Source organism: Martes martes, assembly GCF_963455335.1.
Source record: "Martes martes genome assembly, chromosome: 3".
Classification (NCBI taxonomy): Eukaryota; Metazoa; Chordata; class Mammalia; order Carnivora; family Mustelidae; genus Martes; species Martes martes.
This window is the reverse complement of record NC_137890.1, coordinates 126,153,467-126,173,925: the sequence shown is the minus strand read 5'-3', so window position 1 is coordinate 126,173,925 and position 20,459 is coordinate 126,153,467. Positions and strand designations below refer to the sequence as shown.

Sequence of the window (20,459 nt, the reverse complement as noted above, 5' to 3'; positions counted from 1 at the left end):
GCCTTGATAATTTTTTCATTCATCTTTAAGAGTGAAATCAGTACAGTGTAAGTTCAGATAGGAAGAGAAGTCCATTTCTGTGCCCACAGACACATATGCACATACATGTGTACATTTATATAGTACTTACTACATAGGATTGTTGATTTTTGGTTTACTTGTTTGCCACCTCTGTTAGATTGGGAATTTCTCAAGGGTAGGGATTATCTTTGCTTTTTGTATCCCCAGAGTATAGCACACAGCCTACTACAGACATAGAACATATAGTACATAGTTATATTTTAGAACTATGAGTAATTCTATGTTCGGGGGAGGAAAAGAATTTCCAAAGAAAGGTGAAATGAAGTTACTTAAATAATATAAAACTGGTCAGAAGGCCAAATTTCATTATTTATACCAACAACTTCACCAATGTATCCACACTGTTAATTTTCTCAGACATAAAATGATAATTGGCATATTTTACAGTGTCATCTCAATTACAGAATTTTAAAAAAATCACAAATGCCCTCTCTCCTAAATATCCTACATAGACAGTCAGCATAAACCATATTATGATTTTTTTGGTCAAGGTAAACATTTTTGGTAAGATAAAGCAGATGCTGGGAAAAATTGTTATTCTGGTCTAAAATAAAATGTAAATTACTTTGGCATTGTCTGTACCTTTGCTCCATTCCATCTATAGCTACTCAAAGGTTAATTATATACTATGAACAAAAAAAAATTTTTTTAACAGTTTATATGAAGCGGATTAGACTGATGAAATCATGACAGACCAAATCAGCCAACTGATTAATCTATCAAAGCTTTTCACTGATACCTGGCCATAGACTGAGGACCTGGTATTCCATTAATTTATGATCTTTGACTTTCTAGTTCAGCCACTACCCCCAAAATTAAAGAAATAATATTGGACAGCTTCTTCTTTGGAGAGTTTCTCATTGCTAAAAGATATGATTTTCTTCATGTTTAGTCTTCACAAAAATCAAAGATTAAGTATCAAGATTCCCATCACACAGTTCCAAGGACTGTCATGGATGTAAAACCTTACAATGGAGAACATATGTCTGTAACAACAGAAAAAAAAAATGACAGGTTTCTTAATACTTTGGAAATACCTTGCAAAATGAATGGGAATGACCCTTCTCTTATTCTCCTTCAGAGTATTCTCATACTTTGTTTCGTGCCTGTCTCCTCTGCTAGACCACAAATTCTGTAAGTGTAAGGACAATGTCTTTTTCACTGTTTTATCTCCTATGTCTAATAACATGCCCTGCACACAATAGATGTTTAATGACAGAATGAATAATAAATAACTAGCATTTGCATACTGTAGTTGTAACAGATTTCTCTATACCCTCTCTCATTTGATCTTCATAACAGTACTTATTCTATGAGTATGACAGATAGGGAAGTAAAGGCTCAAAGATTTTTAGTAAAGCCTAGTAAAAAGAAGTACTAGGTCTCAGGCTCATAATAAAATGCATGAAGTAGTAGTGGCATCACTGTTACCTTCTCCCTCTCTAGAACCTGGTTAAAACTCAGGGGAAACGAAGAAAGGCAGTGATAGCATAGAATACTTTTTTTTTTTTTTCAGGAATTAAAACAAACAGGTTTAGCATCTTCCAATTGTCACCATTCCTTTATATTTCAAGCGATAAATAAAATACTATTTGGGTGGATATCAGAAATAAAAGAGTTGATTCTTTTTTTTTTTTTTTGATCCCTTTTAAGTCAATAGAGCAATAACAAAACCTCTTCTGTTATCATTAACTTATCAGTGAAAACTTCTCACATATCTGGCTATGGAAGAATGCTCCCCCCCCCAATTTATTGAGCTTCTACTCCACACACATTTTGCAATACCTGTTTTAAAAGCAAAATCCACAACAAAAACTCCCAAGTTTTATAAAAAGAGTAACCGTTAAGGAGCTACTATTAGTAAAGAATCTGCCTTTGTTCACAAAGGAAACGTGCTGAATTTGTAAGCTGAAAGCAAAATTCAAAAATGAGTGTAACTGAAAAAGCCACAAAGAGGTGAAAACTCTTTCAAGATAATAAAATCATATATTATCTTTTTTTTTTTTAAAAAAAAGACTTATTTATTTATTTATTTGACAGACAGAGACCACAAGTAGGCAGAGAGGCAGGCAGAGAGAGAGGAGGAAGCAGGCTCCCTGCAGAGCAGAGAGCCCAATGCGGGGCTCGATCCCAGGATCATGATCTGAGCCGAAGGCAGAGGCTTTAACTGACTGAGCCACCTAGGCGCCCCAATCATCTATTATCTTTAAAAACATAATGATTGATAATCAATAGTATCCAAGTTTTGGTCTAGATTGACGTGTCTCTAATACAATTTGATGAAATTGTCTTTTTCGCAACAATTTTAGAAAGCTAAAATATAATTAAATTCAGTGAGTGGGGCAAGAGAGTTGAATAATTAATGTTCTTTAAAACCTAATATGTATTTGGTAAAAATATGTACAGTCACACCTCAACACTCGTTAAAATTTATTTGTAATATATAAGTAACCATGGGTCATTACTGCCCACTATACTGATTAGCTAAGCCTGTATGTCACATGAAGGATTATTAAGGAAATGTAGAACTGATGAATGTTTTCACATAAAGTAGAGTTTAATTATTTCTCTGACATTCAATTTTCTTTACAAGTCATTCTGTTCTTTACAGTTAATGGTTTTGCTGTTGGCAGACTGAAATTTTTTCTGCCTGAATCTGTCATAAGCATGTTATTAACTCTCAATATTCTGAAAACCAGAATCTGTCACTTTTTAAAATTGTTTTTGTTTGATAACCAAAAAACAACAAAAAAATCACTTATCCACTTGAAACAACAGAGAAAGTCATAATTGAAGGACCTTTCTTACCAAACCATTCATGTTCTCAATAGCCTCTTCACAACTTACTCTTGGTACATGTCATTCCAAAATTCTACTTGTAATTTAGGGATTCATTCCTATACCAATTTCCATATCTACACATTTGTCCATCTAACTATAAACCTTTTATTAACGAAACAGAGTTGTGCTATTTTAGTGTACACTATTTTTTTGAGTAACTTACTGAGCTGATATTCCCATGAGCTAGAATTAACCATTTTATTTTTTTAAAATATTTTTTATTTATTTGTCAGAGAGAGAGGAAGAGGGAGAGAGAGAGAGCAAGCACAAGCAGGCAGGGGGAGTGTCAGGCAGAGGAAGAAGCAGATTTGCCACTGAGCAAGGAGCCCGGTGTGGGATTCGATCCCTGGACCCTGAGACCATGATCCAACCATGACCCAAGCAGAAGCAGACACCCAACCAAATAACCCACTCAGGCACCCCTAGATTTAACCATTTTAAAGTGAACAATTTAGTGGCATTCAGTACATTTACAATGTTGTGCAGCCACCTCCCTCAATCTGGTTATAAAACACTTTTGTCAGTCCAGAGTAAAACTCCTTACCCATTAACCAGTTTCTATTTTCTATCATCTTTCCTCCTGCCCCCATTCCTGGCAACCATCAATCTGCATTTATTTCTACGAATTTCTCTCTTGATATTTTCCTTTTTTTCTCACAGAAAGAGAGAGAATCTCAAGCAGACATGACACCCACGTGGAAAGTGATGTGGGGCTCGATCTCACTACCCTCAGATTGTGATCTGAGCCCAAATCAAGAGTCTGACACTTAACTGAGCCACTCAGGCATCCCCTTCTAGATATTTCATATAAACAGAGTCAGAGGTGGCTTTGTTTCCGGCTTCTTTCGCTTAAGGAAAAATGTTCTGAGTTCATACACATTCACTCCTTTTTATGGCTGAACAATATTCTATTGTATATACATACCATAATTTATCTATTCATCTACTGATGCACATTTGGGCTGTTTTCAACAATTTTCTTTTTATCCCTAACAATATATTCTAATTTTCCAGGTTAACACATACATATGAACTTCATTTTCTTCTTTCGCAAAAGAAGCATCTCTTAGGGGATGCTGGGTGGCTCAGTTAAGCATCCAACTCTTGATTTCTGCTCAGGTCATGATCTCAGAGTCATGGGATTGAGCTCTCCATCAGGATCTGTGCTCAGTTTGGAGTCTGCTTGTCTCTTTCCCTCTGCACCTACCTCCATGCTCTCTCTCTCTCTCAAATAAATAAAATCTTAAAAAAAAAAAAAGATAACACATTTCATATATTGAAATTCTGATATGCATTTCTAAAATTAAGAACACTTTATCTTACCATGATTCCATCATCACTTACTTTTCAATGATTAAAGATACAGATTTTACTTTTCTGTTTGCAATTTAAGGTATTAATTAATGCTATATTCAACTGTAGAGCTTAATTTAGGAATTTCTTGAATTTGAATTCTATTTAAAAGTTTCATGTTGGTGGGGCGCCTGGGTGGCTCAGTGGGTTAAAGCTTCTGCCTTCGGCTCAGGTCATGATCCCAGCGTCCTGGGATCGAGCCCCGCATTGGGCTCTCTGCTCAGCAGGGAGCCTGCTTCCTCCCTTCTCTCTCTGCCTGCCTCTCTGCCTACTTGTGATCTGTCTGTCAAATAAATAAATAGAATCTTTAAAAAAAAAAAAAGTTTCATGTTGGAAATGATGTGCTGTTAACTTTTACCTAGATGATAAATCCTGCCTTTATTCCTCCAATCAAGAAATGTCTACCGAGATTAAATACAAAAATATATTTTACAATAGTAACATTTAATCATAGTTTGTATGGTGGAAAAAACAGGAGATAAATAAAACAAAGATTATATTTATCTTGAATACTGAATTTTTCAGGGTTTTCTGAAATAACAAAGCACTGCTGTTATTAGTAATGGTGACCAGAGCTGCAATACAATTATGGACATAGCAGTATCTTATGAAAGCTGTTAATATTGCCATGCCTTGGGTCAAAGCAGAAAACTGGCCCACCTAAAGTTGAAGAATATCCCGTAAATGATACTGTATATTTCTATACCCCTGTACAGTACAGTTTTCAAACATTTTTACTTCTTAAAAAGGACAATAAGCCAAATTACAAAGGAAAATATTGATAAATTTAAGATTTAAAATTTATGTATTTAAAAATACTTGCATTCATTCTAACTCAACTGATTTATGCAAAAAATCCTCAGGGAAGTAGGATCAACAGGTACTTATCTCTATTCTATGGGTAGAGCAATTGAGGCTAACTAAGAATGACAACTAAAAAATAGCCAAGTCATTCAAAAGAATAATTTTGTTAAGAACACAAAAGAAAAAAAATAGAAGCACCTAAATCATTTCGTTAATGTAACATGAGTATTTGAAAATTTAAACTAGTAATTCATAATCTAAGAGAGACCTGGCAAAGAATAGCCGTTTTTTGAGCATAAATAAATTAGTACCTATAATCTGTTTCATTTTATTTAAGAGGGAAAAAATCAGAAGTTTTTTTCCTAAGAAGTTATGAAAATAGTTCTTGAATAAGAATTTATCAGATGATGATAAGACAGTATTTTTTAAAATACCCTAGGTATATATGTATCTGTGATGTGATAAATCATGTTTAAATTTTTTCTAAATGGTTAAAATAAAATGGCTAAAAATAAATTTTAAAGACAATTTAGTTGTTCTAGAGCTTATGCATCCAAGATCTAAAGCACAATATGGAATTTTAAAAGATGACTGCCTCACATATAAAACAATTTTTATAAAATTTACATTAGTAAGTGCTATGTCTGATGGTAAAAACTTTTTCCTAAGCATTTAAACAGACATTTATATTGGTGACATCCTTAAAGGTAGATTTAACAAATCAGCAAGTCTCAACATCAATTATGATTATATGGCAAGACTCATTTTTCACTGGGAATGGCTAATTCAGAAGACTGACCAGTAATGACTACAACTCATTAATACCAGTTTTCTAGCTGATGCTCATCAACTGGTAGTTTACAAGATTCTCCTGGAGAATATTCACAACATTAAAACAAAACAAAAGAGGGGGGCACCTGGGTGGCTCATTAAGTTAAGCCTTCCACTCTTGATTTTGGCTCAGGTCATGATCTCAGAGTCCTGAGATCCAGCCCTATGTCACCGTGCTTAGTGGAGAGTCACTCAGGTTCTTGTCTCCTCCCTCTCTTGCTGCTCCTCCCCTAGTTCTCTTTCTCTCCACGCCCCCCCTTGCTAAAACGAATGAATGAATGAATAAATAAATCTTTAAACAAAATAAAACAAAAATAAAAGGAAGAAAATGGCAGGATGAAGGAAATAATCTTAGTGTTCTCTGACACCATTATCAGAAAACTTAGCATAAGACTGAAAAAGGAGTCTTAAAACCTTTTTATCCCATGAGGCTCCTCAGAAACCCATCTGGGGCACAATGGCTGGGAGTATGAAGTGATTTTTTACTGCCACTGGCCATACTGTGCCTGTTCTGTGGATAATTAGAGCCCTTCAGTTTCCAAAGCTGTCAATCTGACATTTTTTCTAAGCATTACATTCACTCTAAATAAACAAAATTTATAATTCAAAGAACCAAAGAACTTAAAAATATTACTGAAGCAACTTTACAGTTGTGAAACAAACCAAAAAAACCAGAAAAGTGAAATACCAGTGACAGTTTAAATTTTAAGATTCTTTGAATTTTATATACCACAACTTTACAAAGTTTAAGCCAGATAGTTTTGGTACTTTCATAATACACAAGTAAAAACTTACATCTAACATTTCCTTATTGTGTCAGTGTTGCAAGTTTTGTATTACTTCATCTCATTATTCAAATAGATTTACAAAACTATGCTTTACTGTAGATTGCATACACACCCAATATTGTGTGTTAAAATGTCTGGATGGCTAACTGGAAAAAACAGGGAGAACTAAGTTCACAATTATTAAAAATAAGACCAAATTTACATATATGCACCATACCTGCAGTTGACCATTTAATGAACTCAAGTCTTCTGCTTTCTTCTCTAAAGACTGAACCCAGACTTTCCTTTTTTGTCGGCATCGTGAAGCTGCTGCTCTATTTCGCTCTAGAAATTTCCTCCTTTTTTCATCTGGATCTTCATTAGCTGCTCTTCTTCGACGACCACTCGTATTCTGGGTCTGTGGAGTTGTGTGAGCTGGAGAAGCCTGTAATAAACATAAATGGAAGCTTTTTATGTTTGTATATAATGAGTGAGAACACGGGTAGTAAACAGTGGCAAAAGAGGAAGATTGTTTTCTAAGTCTCACTGTATATATCAATATTTTGAGATGACATGAAATATCACCCTGTGCTTTAACAAATTCCTTGAAATAAATAAGTACTGCTAAAATAAGATTCTCATTAATTCATTACCATAGTGAATATATTTCAAGTTTGTATAACATTTCATTTATAGAGAAATAAAATGAAGGGGCGCCTGCGTGGCTCAGTGGGTTAAAGCCTCTGCCTTCGGCTTGGGTCATGATCTCAGGGCCTGGGATGGAGCCCTGCATCGGGCTCTCTGCTCAGCGGGGAGCCTGCTTCCTCCTCTCTCTCTGCCTGCCTCTCTGCCTGCTTGTGCTCTCTCTTTCTGTGAAATAAATAAAATCTTAAAAAAAAAAAAAAAGAAAGAAAATGAAGAAGTTGAAAATGCAATACAAATGAACATGTATAGATCTTATATTTTTCCAAGTGTACTTTTTAACATTATGGTATAATACAGTCCTTTGAAAAATTATAAAGTACAAAAGTAAAGAAATTTATGAAAAACCATTTACTTGCTATTTTTTAAATACAATTTTAAAAACAAAAAATAGGGGCGCCTGGGTGGCTCAGAGGGTTAAAGCCTCTGCCTTTGGCTCAGGTCATGATCCCAGGGTCCTGGGATCGAGCCCCGCATCGGGCTCTCTCCTTGGCGGGGAGCCTGCTTCCTCCTCTCTCTCTCTCTGCCTGCCTCTCTGCCTACTTGTGATCTCTCTCTGTCGAATAAATAAATAAAATCTTAAAAAAAAATAAAACAAAATAAAATAAAATAAAAACAAAAAATAGTAAAATTTTCTCTTAAAAATTGGTTTCTTTAAAAATGAGTAAAAAGTTGATGAGTAAAAGTACAGTAGTGCCCCCTTATCAGCAGGGGATATGTTCTAGGACTCCTGTGGATGCCTGAAACCGTGGACAATACTGAACCCAGTATGTTTTTTCCTATGCATAAATACCCATTACAAAGCTTAATTTATAAATTAAGTATAGCAAGAGATCAACAATAACTAATAATAAAATAGAACAATTATAACAATTACTGTAATAAATGTTATGTGAAAGACCTGGTCTTTCTCAGTTTTAAAATACTGTACTATACTCACACCCTTCTTCTTGTGATACGAGATAAAATGCCTATGTCATGATGAGTGCTGTGAAGTGTGTAAGCCTGAAGATTCACAGACCTGTACCCCTGGGGCAAATAATATATTATATGTTAATTTAAAAAAATGCCTATGTCATGATGTGAAGTGAGGTGAACGATAAAGGCATTATGATAGTGCTAGGCTACTAATGACCCCTCTAACAATCTGTCAGAAGGAGAATCATCTACTTCTGGACTATGGCTGACCATGAAAAACTGAAACCTTGGGAGCTAAACTGCAGGTAAGAGGGAATTACCACATGTACATATTTTGGTATACTCAACTTTTCTTCCATTTTTGAGATTTAGGGTCAGGTTCATGTGATTACTTGATGTTCATTCTCCTGGTTGGCAGAATTCCACAGGAGTCCAGATTTTAATTTTTATTGGTTCCCCTTGCCCCTCAACACATGAGCCTAGTTATTTCAGATCAGCCAAAGACAGTTTTTAGTCACCAGTGATACTGTCTAGCATCTGGGATTATAGAACAGTATGTCCAAGCTTCTCTCAAATTCCAAAATTGTGCCACATAACACTTGAACTTGGGAGACAGGAAATGAACCCTTGGAAATAGTGCAAAGGAAATGGCACTTTGTGACCAAGGGCACATGACCCAAGGAAGCCTGAAAATAATCTTTTACCTATAAGTATATTCCAAAATGGTGTGAATAAACAAAACTTCTATCTTCTCCTTACCTACATAATACACAAAAGTCTTATATATAAGCTCAATGCAAGCTCCGCAGGGAAATCACCAAACTAATTCTCACTCTACAAACTCCAAAAAACATACGTTATCATTTAATTCCTTTTCCAAATAACTAGGATTAAAAATTCTCGGGGCAATTTAATTTATACTGTATTTTAATTGTAATAGATTAAGTACTAAATTAGATCATTTCTTTTATGTACATAATTGTATGTTAATCTTTTAGAAAAATATTTCTATGGCTTGCTTCAAGAATGGCAACCTTGAAATATTCTCTTTTCTTCATCCTCTTAACTTACTGATAATAGCAGGTTTTTTTTCCTTTTACTCATTTGGCTGAATAGGAAAGAACAGTTTTTTTTTTTAATTGACAACTCAGTTATTACACAAATACTAATCACAAGTATTATAAGCAGAAACTAATACAGTTATGTTTGTATATTTTTATACCTAACAAGAATTTAGGGCCACTTAAAAAAACATGTATTCTTCCTCCTCTCCCTCTTTCCACTGATTCATTCATTCCTCATTATTAAAAAGAACACAGGGAGTACCCAGAAAGTAGTGATACACAACAGTAAACAAACAAACAAAGTCCTGACTTCAAGAAGCTCCCATCCAATACAAGGATATAAATAAAAATTAGATCCAGGTAAACTTTAGTTACTATAAATAAATAATACATTCATTCCTTTTAAATAAATTTTAAAGATATAAAAACCACCCATAGCTCACAGACCATACGAAAAAACACCCACGGTCTGAGTTTGGGCCCTGAGTCAGTTTGCTAATCTCTGAATTATGACATTAAAACATACACACTTATTTTCCTTCTCTCTTGCTCCAAGTTGTTTAATGGATGACTACCACAACTACATTCCACTTTATTATTTATTTCTTTAAAGATTTTATTTATTTACTTGACAGATACAGTGAGAGAGGGAACATAAGCAGGAGAGTGGGAGAGGGAGAAGCAGGGTTCCCCACTGAGCAGGGAGCCCGATGTGGGACTCCTGGGATCATGACCTGGGCCAAAGGCAGACACCTAACATCTAAGCCACCCAGGCGCGCCTACATTCCACTTTATTCTAACTTTTGTGAAGATAAAATACAATTATCTAAAAAGTTACAATTATGAGGCAATCTAAAACTTGCCATTTACCTGTTTCTTTCTTTTTTTTTTAAAGATTTTATTTATTTATTTGACAGACAGATTACAAGTAGGCAAGAGAGGTAGGCAGGGAGAGAGAGGAGGAAGCAGGCTCTCCACGGAGCAGAGAGCCCGATGTCGGGCTTGATCCCAGGACCCTGGGATCATGACCTGAGCCGAAGGCAGAGGCTTTAACCCACTGAGCCACCCAGGCGCCCCTACCTGTTTCTTTAATTGCAAAGTTTTGCTTTTTAATGCCAACGCTAGTATTAAGTATCTTTAAGTACCTTTTATCTTAAAAGTTCTAAAAAGAGTTCTAAAACATTTAGCAGAAATACAGTAATCCTTCCATGTAGAAATGCACTATAGACATAACAGACACATTAGCCATCTAATATGCAGTCACAAACTAGAAATAAATGAAAAGGACCTCCAGCATAAACAGTTTCCATAAAGCATATATATCCGCTTCTCTGGCAATGTTTCTCAGATTTTAATCCAAGAATCATTTGATTTATGTTAGTAATGTAATAAACACACACACATGCGCACATTACTTGTTGAATACAATCAACAAAAAAATGATTTAAAAAGTATCGATGGATATTTACGCCATGTCAGGCCAAGAAACACAGACACCCACAGAAGCATTTACACGGTGTCTTGACCAGTAACAACTGCCTATCTTATTTATTTACTTACTTATTTTGGGGTATCAAAACTTTTATACTGAACTACCTTTTCCCAAGGTTTCTGGTATATTTTTGAATTATAACCAGAAATAATTTTTTTTCAAAGTATATATAATGGTCATTTAAATTACATTGTATTTGTTTCTTAAAGGATGATAAAGTACTAATGATAAAAACAACACACATACCGGAGTTTCTGTAGTGGATGTAGCTGGCTGTTGTAATGACTGTGGTCTTGACTCCTCTGACTGAGTTCTAACCAATCCGCTACCATGACCTTTGACAGTATCACCATTGGTAACTGGAGGATGTTGCTGGGTCAAAGCAGCTTTTAATCTCTGAAATGCAAACACCAATTTAAAAAAAAAGTTCGCTGCTTTCCCTCAATTCCAACTCCCAACATATTCTTTGGTTAACAACAACAACAAAATATTTGTTAAGGAATGCAAGAATACATTTGGCTTTAAAATTAGTTTTATCATTACAAATAGTAAGATAAACACTTTGAGAAACTTTCCTGAGTCTGTCTGGCACTACTAGAGGATTTTACACTTTGCTGTTCCCTAACAAATTTCGAGAAAAGAGTGAAAAATAAAAACACTGTTGACTGAAAATGTTTAGCTCTGCTCAACTAGAATAAGCACACGTTAATTACGTACACTTTCACCCATTTTCTCCTACTTCATTCTTATATCTCCATCTTCCCAGGCTCCGCCTACATCTTAAACCTAAACCTCTTCCAAATTTGCGCCAAACTGATCTCTGCTTGATGGTCTGATGTCAGTGCCTGTTTGGTCAACAACTTGATGTTGCGTTTTTTTAAGGCCACTATATTAACTGTCAGACCGAACCTCCTACTAGAACCTACAGTTAGGTTTGCCTCCGTTATGTCTTCCCTGTCTCCAGTAAGAAGATTTAGTTCCAAGTCTATCCCCTCTACTATGTTCCATTTGCCAGTTAACTGAATTGTTCCTGATCCACTGTCAGAGTATGAATAACCTAGCGGTAGGAGGAGGCCCTAAACATTTATGGCTATCTCTTAATAAAGATGCAATTTGCATAAAGCTTATTATTCTACCTGCAAAAAGGTATTATATGTGAATAACTTATCTCCTCAACCAGACAGTAAGCTCTTTCTTTTTTGGGGTGGGGGGAGGTAAGATTCTGAGTTAGTAAGCTCTTCCAAGAACAGAGATTGCCTTATCTTTCTCTGCACCACTTTTAAGCAACTGATAAACTGATCTGCTACATAACTGAGCAACACATGTATTTGTTAACTGACAGAAACTGGATTCTTTGGCGAAAATGGCACAAGTGATATTTGGGGTAGTTTTATTATTAAAAATATATAAACATGTAATAATTAGCATAAGATAATCATACTGTAATATCTTAGAAATGAAAGGGACCTGAAAGACCTGGGACTATTATAGCTGATATTGTTCTTAATAAATGAGATGTAGTCCTTAAGCCCAAAATAAAGTTTTATCGCAAAATTTGATACAGGTAGGAAAGAGAGAAGAGCTTCTGAAAGAGGCCCCCAGATGACATTAGTACAACTGCTTTCACTTACTTCAACTAAGAACTTAGAAAATTGTACAACTATCCCCAAATTTGTAATTTCTGTGTTTTCATTTACGTATATCTCCTTACCACCTTTAAGTGATCCAGACCCCTGAAAAACTAAAGCATACATGAAAAGGTCACTAACATTTCGCAAGGCAGTAATTATACCTAGACAAATATTACTGGACATTTTCTCTCTACTGCTATTCATTGTAGATTCTGGGTATCATTTTAAAAACAAGTCAGTCAGTAGTTTAAAAAACAAGTTTATTGGGGTACCTAGGTGGCTCAGTCAGTTAAGTGTCTGCTTTCAGCTCAGGTCATGATTCCAGGATCCTGGTACAGAGGACCTGCACTGGGCTCCCTGCTCAGCGGGGAGCCTGCCCTCCCCACCCCCACGTGTTCCCACTCTCTCAAATAATAAAATCTTTAAAAAAAAAAAGTTTACTGAGGTGTAAGTTACATATAAGTAAGAAGTCTTTTTTGTGCATAGCTCTAGAATTTTAACAAGTACATTGTGTTGTGTAACCACCCTACAATCAGGATATAGAACAGTGCTACTATTCCCCCGAATTCCCTTACACTTCTCTCCTCTCAGCCCCGCTCCAGCCCCTAGAAACCACTAATCTGTTTTCTGATCCCTGAAGTTTTGCCTTTTCTAAAAGGCAAACATATAAATGTAATTATACAATTATACAATTATACAATGTTAACAGCCTTTTGAATTTGGCTTCTTCCTTTTAGCATAATGCACTTGAAATTCATCCTTGTTATCAGTATTTTTTCAATGAGTTTCTAATAGGACAGTGCCCCTACTTTAGAGATTAGGAAACCAGAGATCATTTGCCCAAGGTCACAGAAATAGCTAAGATGCAGGGAATTGAGACACTTTTAATTGATGGGATAATATGGACATGTGTGGATTAAACTAAAGTTAGATAATGGATTAAAGGAGTAATTGGCTGCAACCAGAACTACTACTTAGGCAAAGTGGTCAAAGAACTCAAAATAGAGTTTGAAAGTGCAGATCATTATAAACAGAAAAAGGAGGAAAATCAGGGAAGGTGGTCAGTCTGCATAATTAAATCTTTTAAAAACAGCATGTTACACATCAAAATATAGTAAACAGCATCCAGTCTATAGTGTTAGGTTACAGGGCTTTCATTTCTGGATATAAAATGTGCATAAATATAAGTAGCAGTTGAGATGTGAAGCTTGGTAAATTATGTGTTGATAAAACATTTTTAAGTCCTTAGGTAGAAAACATAGAACTGAAGAGCATTTAAAGTTTTATAGTGAAGAGCTTAACTCTTAGAATTAATGAAATACAGTAACTGCACATAGGGGAGTCTGAAGTACATAAACATCACTCTCTTGAATAATCTTTAGTAGGGCAAGTTACTACCTTATAGAGCACTTAAAAAGCAGCATCAGTATTCATTCATTATCCTCTCTTGACTGCCCTAGTGTATACAGTACTCACCCAGTGAGGAAGCTCTAATGTTTGCTCCATGCTGTTATATTGATTACAATGGGTCTGACTTAGAAAGTGTGCCACTGGGTACAAAATTTAAGAAAAAAGATTTTCAAGGGTTAATTTACCCTGTTCTGAACTGCATACATATATGTATTTTAAAAAGCAGTAAAAAAATAGACATATGCTAAAAAATTAAGAATAGGTTAAGTGAAAAAAGATGTCACTAAATATGAGGATTCATGAAAATTTTATAATAAAAGGTATCTACAATCCACCCATATATATTTGTCAGAGACAGTTTAAAGAATGACAAATAGTGTGGTTCAAAAATATCAATGAAAACATATATAAATACCATGGATATTTTTTTCCAACAGAATTTTGGAACTAGAAGATATACTGATGATCAATTAGTCCAATCAGCAGCTTACAGATAGACAAACTAAGGTCCAAAGAGTGAATGAAGTTACTTGCCAGAATCAAAGAGTAAGTTAGAAGCAGAGCAAGGATCAGATATTTTGCTAACTCCTAATTCATTGAACACATCTCCGAAGTTTTGCCAAACTAGAGCTTTTGCCTATATGAAGTATTCTAAGTATATCAGCAGTCAATAAGATATTTCTCTCCATACAGAAATTTAATATGATAAAAAGATTGAGATCCAAAATGTCTGTATTCCCAACATGTACAATAAAGCTTAAGCATAATTTCAATTTTAAACTACAGACATTGTTGGAAAGAAAACTAAAATATCTTTATTACTATATTTCTAAGCAGACTAGTGTTTTAATGTTTGGAATTAACTTTTAGCAACGTAAAATTCAACTACTACATTGAAAACTTTTTTCTTAGATATAAACTGTGTCAGAGAATGAACAGTTCGTTGTGCTGACCGATACTACTTCCTCATTTTAAGAAGTAATCTGCTAAAAATAATTTGCTGTTCAAACTCTAGGTTATATTTCACACTCCTGAAAACAAATTTTATCACATCTGTCAGAACTTAGTAGGAACAAACTACTCCATCATAGTTCAAAGAAAAAACATAATGTTCTCTAGAAACAATTTATGAAAAAGTCAGATCCATATTTCATATGTGCCACAAAAGCGCATCAGAGTAATAACCCTCCTTCTCCTGGGTGTTATCTTACCATCTGCTGCTCTATTACTTATCTTTATTTTGCAACTAATTAACAGCATAATCTTCTAAATTCAGCAAGTTAATTATCATTATTGTGGTCTTTGCAGCATCATCAGTCCTCATGAAGCCTTGTCTCCCCACCCCCAGAGAACATATGAAAATGAAGTAGGTTGTGAGAGAGTCTGTTTCTTTGGAGTGGGCTCATTAGGTGTTTGCTGATTAGCCTGGCATGCAGAGGCAGGTCAGAAGAATTCTGCTGAACATGAGGTTCCATGCAGGGCCCAACTAAGTTAATGTAGGTTTCTGAACAGTTGCCAAGATGCCCTCTGTCAGCTCTCAGTAAAAACCCCCTGCAGAAAACCTACTGGCAACCCACTGTGTGCAAAGGTATTTCTCAGTTTGTCACACAAGACTTAAAGGAACGACTGTGGAGAATGCTACTAAAATACTTTATTAAATCTTAACAAAACTCCTAGATGGTTAATATTTTCTTATTCAGACAAGCTGCTCTTTGATTACAAATATTACATAAGAAAGTTGGTACATTACAAGAGTAACACAGATGGAAACTATCTATTGTTTACATATTTAATGACAAAACTCCTAAACCTAAATTTGGTGAGGTCCACGGCAATTCTTTGGAAGACAGTAGATGCTAGGAATTTTTCTGTATTATTAAAAAATACTAGATAATCTTGTATTCATGGATCCTCACCTACACTTCTTTTTCTTACCACATTCTCATTTATCCAAAGACTTAAAAGTTCTAACCAAAAAAAGCCTGCTCTGAAGAAATTTCTTTAGCAATAAAAGGATCCATTTCAATATCTATAGTAGACACAAACAATGCATATTTGTCTACCTATAAGCACTAGACATCTGAAAATCAGGGTCCCATAAAAGCATCCCTGGTTATCATAGGATTCAAATAAGCTTCTCTTCAGCTGTAGTGTGCTAGTCATTCTTGTGTTCTAATGCTATTTCTCCTACATGACTTATTTTTTAATGTGTCTTTCACTGTATTTAATTTTAATTCCAGTGTAGTTAACAGGCAGTAATATATTCATTTCAGGTGTACAATACAGTGATTCAACAATTCCATTTTTGCTCCGCGTTCATCTAGGTAAGTGTACTCTCAATAGCCTTCACCTATTTCACCCTCTGCCCCTTATGACTGGTAACCATTAGTTTGTTCTTTGTAGTTAAGAATCTGTTTTTGGGTTTGTCCCTTTTCTTTATTCATTTGTTTTGTTTCTTAAATTCCACATACAAGTGAATCATACGGTGTTTGTCTTTCTCTGACTGTCTTATATTGCTTAGCATTATATCCTCTAGATCTTTCATACTGTTGGAAAAGGTAAGATTTCATTCTTTTTATGGCTGAGTAATATTCCACTGTATATATATACCATTTCTTTATCCATTCATCTACTGGTGGGTACTTAGGCTGCTTCCATAATTTGGCTCTTGTAACAATAATGCTGCAATAAACAAAGGGGTGCATATATCCCTTTCAATTAGGGTTTCTGTATATTTTTGGGTAAATGCTCAGTAGTGAGACTACTGGATCAAAGGGTGGTACTATTTTTAATTTTTTGAGGAAGCTCCATACTGGCTTCTACAGTAGCTGCCCCAGCTTGCATTCCTGCCAACAATGCATGAGGTTGCCCTTTTCCCTACCTTCTTGCCAACTTGTTTCTTGAGCTTTGGATTTTAGTCCTTCTGACAGGTGTAAGGTAGTATTTCGTTGTGGTTTTGATTTGCATTTCCCTGATGATGAGTGACACTGAGTATCTTTTCATGTGTCTCTTGGCCAGCTGTATGTCTTCTTCAGAGAAATGTCTGTTCACGTCTTCTGCCCATTTTTAAGCTAGATTACTGGTTATTTGTCTTTTTTTGGTGTTGTGTAGGTTCTTGATATATTTTGGATGCCAAGCCTTTATCAGACCTGTCACTTGCAAATATTTTCTCCCAATCAGTAGGCTTTTTGTTTTGTTGGTTTTCTTTGGTGTGCAGAAGGTTTAATTTTGATGGAGTTCCAATAGTTTACTTTTGCTTTTGTTTTCTCTAGCCTCAGGAAACTTTAGAAAGATGTCCTTACAGTCAATGACCGAGAAAATCACTGCCTGTGCTTTCTTCTAGGATTTTTATGGCTTCAACTCTCACATTGAGGTCCTTAATCCATTTTGAGATTATTTTTATGTATGATGAAAGAAACTGGTCCAGTTTTGCCAGTATCATTTGTTGAAGAGACTTTTCCCCAATATATATTCTTGCCTCCTTTGTTGAAGATTAATTGACCATATAACTGTGGGTTTATTTCTGGGCTCTCCATTCTGTTCCATTGATCTGTTTACCTATTTCTGTGCCAGTACCACACTTTCTGATTACTATAGCTTCGTTATATAACTTCAAGTCTGGAATTGCGCCACCTTCAGTTTTGTTCTTTTTAAAAACTGCTTTGGCAGGATGTCTGGGTGGCTCAGTTGGGCTCCCTGCTCAGTGGGAAGCCTGCTTTTCCCTCTGCCTGTTGCTCCCCCTGCTTGTGTACTCTCTTTATCTGACAAATAAATACATAATATATATATACACACATATATGTATGTGTGTGTGTATACATATATATATATATATATATATATTTTTTTTTTTTTTTTTTAACTGCTTTGGGGTGCTTGGGTGGCTCAGTTGGTTTAGCGACTGCCTGCAGTTCAGGTCACGATCCTGGAGTCCTGGGATTGAGTCCCGCATCGGGCTCCCTGCTCAGCAGGGAGTCTGTTTCTCCCCCTGACCCTCTCCCCTCTCATGCTCTCTCTCAAATAAATAAATACAATCTTTAAAACAAACAAACAAACAAACTGCTTTGGCTCTTGGGGTCTTTTGTGGCTCCATACAAATTTAAGGATTGTTTTGTTGTAGTTCCATGAAAAATGTTGCTGGTATTTTGACAGGGATTGAATTAAATCTAGATATTGCTTTGGGCAGTATAGACATTTTAACTGTAATTGTTTTTCCAATCATTGCATGAGCATGGAATGTCCTTCTGTTTGTTTGCATCATCTTCAATTTCTTCAGTGCTTTACAGTTTTCAGAGTACAGGTCTTTCACCATTTTGGCTAAATTTATTCCTTGGTATTTTATTATTTTTGGAATAACTGTAAATGGGATTGTTTTCTTATTTTCTCTTTCTGCTGCTTCATTATTAGTGTATAAAAATGCAATGGATTTCTGTACATTGATTTTGTGTCCTGTGAACCCACTGAATTCATTCACTGGTTACAGTAGTTTTTTGGTGGAGTCTTTAGGGTTTTTTATATATAGCATCATGTCATCTACAAATAGTGAAAAGTTTTACTTTCTTACTAATTTGGATGCCTTTTATTCCTTCCTCTTTGACTGCTGTGACTAGGACTTCTAGTACTGTGTTGAATAAAACCTGTCCTGTTCCTGACCTCAGAGAAAAACCTCCCTGTTTTTTACCATTATGATGTCAGCTGTAGATTTTTCATATAAGAACTGTATTATGTTAAGGTATGTTCCCTCTAAACCTACTTTGTTGAGGGTTTTTATCACAAATCGATGTGGTCCTCTGTATATGCTTTTTCTGCATCTGTTGAAATGATCACTTATCATTTCTTTTATTGATGTGATGTATCATGCTGAATGATCTGTAAACGTTAAACCACCCTTGCATCCCTGGAATAAATTCCACTTGATCACAGTGACTGATTTTTTTTTTTTAATGTATTACTGAATTTGATTTGCTAACATTTTGTTGAGGATTTTTATGTTTATGTTTATCAGAGATACCAGCCTGTAGTTCTCTTTTGTGTGTATGTGTGTGTGTGTGTGGTGTCTTTACCTGGTTTTGGTAGCTGTGTGATAATGGCCTCCTAGAATGAATTTGGAAGTTTTCCTTCCTCTTTTATTTTTTGGAGAAGTTTGAGAAGAATAGGTTTTAACTCTTCTTTAAATGTTTGGTAGAACTCATCTGTGAAGCTGTGTGGTCCTGGACTTTTGTTTGTTGGGAGTTATTTGATTACTGATTCAATTTCATCGCTGGTAATCAGTCTGTTCAAATTTTCTGTTGCTTTCTGATTTGGGGGAAGTTACGTTTCTAGGAATTTATCCATTTCTTCTAGGTTGCCCAGTTTGTTGACATACAATTTTTCATAATATTCTTATAATCCTTTGTATTTCTATGGTGTCAGTTGTTATTTCTCCTCTTTTGTTCCTGATTTTGAGTCTCCCCCTTCCCTTTTTGATAAGTCTGGCTACAGATTTATCAACTTTGTTGATCTTCTCAAAGAACCCGTTCCTGATTTCATTCATCTTTTTTTTTTTATAGTTTCTATATCATTTATTTCAGCTCTAATCTTTTTACTTTCCTTTCTTCTGCTGGGTTTGGGTATTTGTTCTTTGTTTTCTAGCTCCTGTAGGAGTAAGGTTAGGTTATCTGAGATTTTTTTTTTGCTTCTTAACAGGCCAATATTGCTATAAACTTTCCTCTTAGAACTGCTTTTGCTGCTTCCCAAAGATTTTGGACCACTGCATTTTCATTTGTCTCCATGTACTTTTTTTTTTTTTAACTTCCTCTTTGATTTGTTGGTTGACCCATTTGTTGTTTAGAAACATGTTATATTTGTGTTCTTTTCTGATTTTCTCTTGTGGTTGATTCCCAGTTTCATTACATTGTTGGAAAAGACTCATGGTGTAACTCTGATATTTTTGAATTTGAAACATATTTTGTAGCCTAAGATATGATATATTCTGTTCCAGTGCACTTGAAAAGAATGTGTATTCTATTTTATGATGGAATATTTTGAATATGCCTATTAAAACATCTGGTCCAGGATGGTGGGTCAAGATGGCGGAGAAGTAGCAGGCTGAGACGACATCGGGTAGCAGGAGATCAGCCAGATAGCTTATCTAACCATTGTGAACACCTGCAAATCCAACGGGAAATCAAAGAGAAGAGCAACAATTCTAGAAACAGAAAATCAACGACTTTCTGCAAGGTAGGACCTGCAGAGAAGTGAATCCAAAGCAACGGGAAGACAGACCGCGGGGGGAGAGGCCGGCTCCTGGCAAGCGGCAGAGCAACGGAGCACAAAATTGGGACTTTTAAAAGTCTGCTCCACGGAGGGACATCGCTCCAGAGGCTAAACCGGGGGGAAGCCCACGCGGGGTCAGCATAATTTGAGGTCCCCTGGGGTCACAGAAGGACGGGGGTGTCTGAGTGCCGCAGAGCTCGCAGATATTAGAGTGGGGAAGCCAGCTACAGCGACAAAGCCGAGCAGTGAGCTCTCAGCCCAGGGTTACCTTGAGCTGGTCGCAGGCTGGGTGGGCTCAGAGCGAGGCCGG

At 35.7% G+C, this 20,459-nt stretch overlaps 1 protein-coding gene across 5 annotated transcripts in view; it reads right to left on the bottom strand.

Annotated features, from left to right (window-relative positions):
• Positions 1-20,459, bottom strand: part of ATF2 (activating transcription factor 2) — an 89,810-nt gene that overhangs the window by 10,225 nt on the left and 59,126 nt on the right. For all 5 annotated transcript variants that reach the window (XM_080799102.1, XM_080799104.1, XM_080799103.1 and 2 more), the window contains 2 exons: positions 11,100-11,249; positions 6,916-7,122 (listed from right to left, as the gene is read on the bottom strand). In XM_080799102.1, the coding sequence (XP_080655228.1) occupies positions 6,916-7,122; positions 11,100-11,249 (357 nt within the window). The remainder of the gene's footprint in view (positions 1-6,915; positions 7,123-11,099; positions 11,250-20,459) is intronic.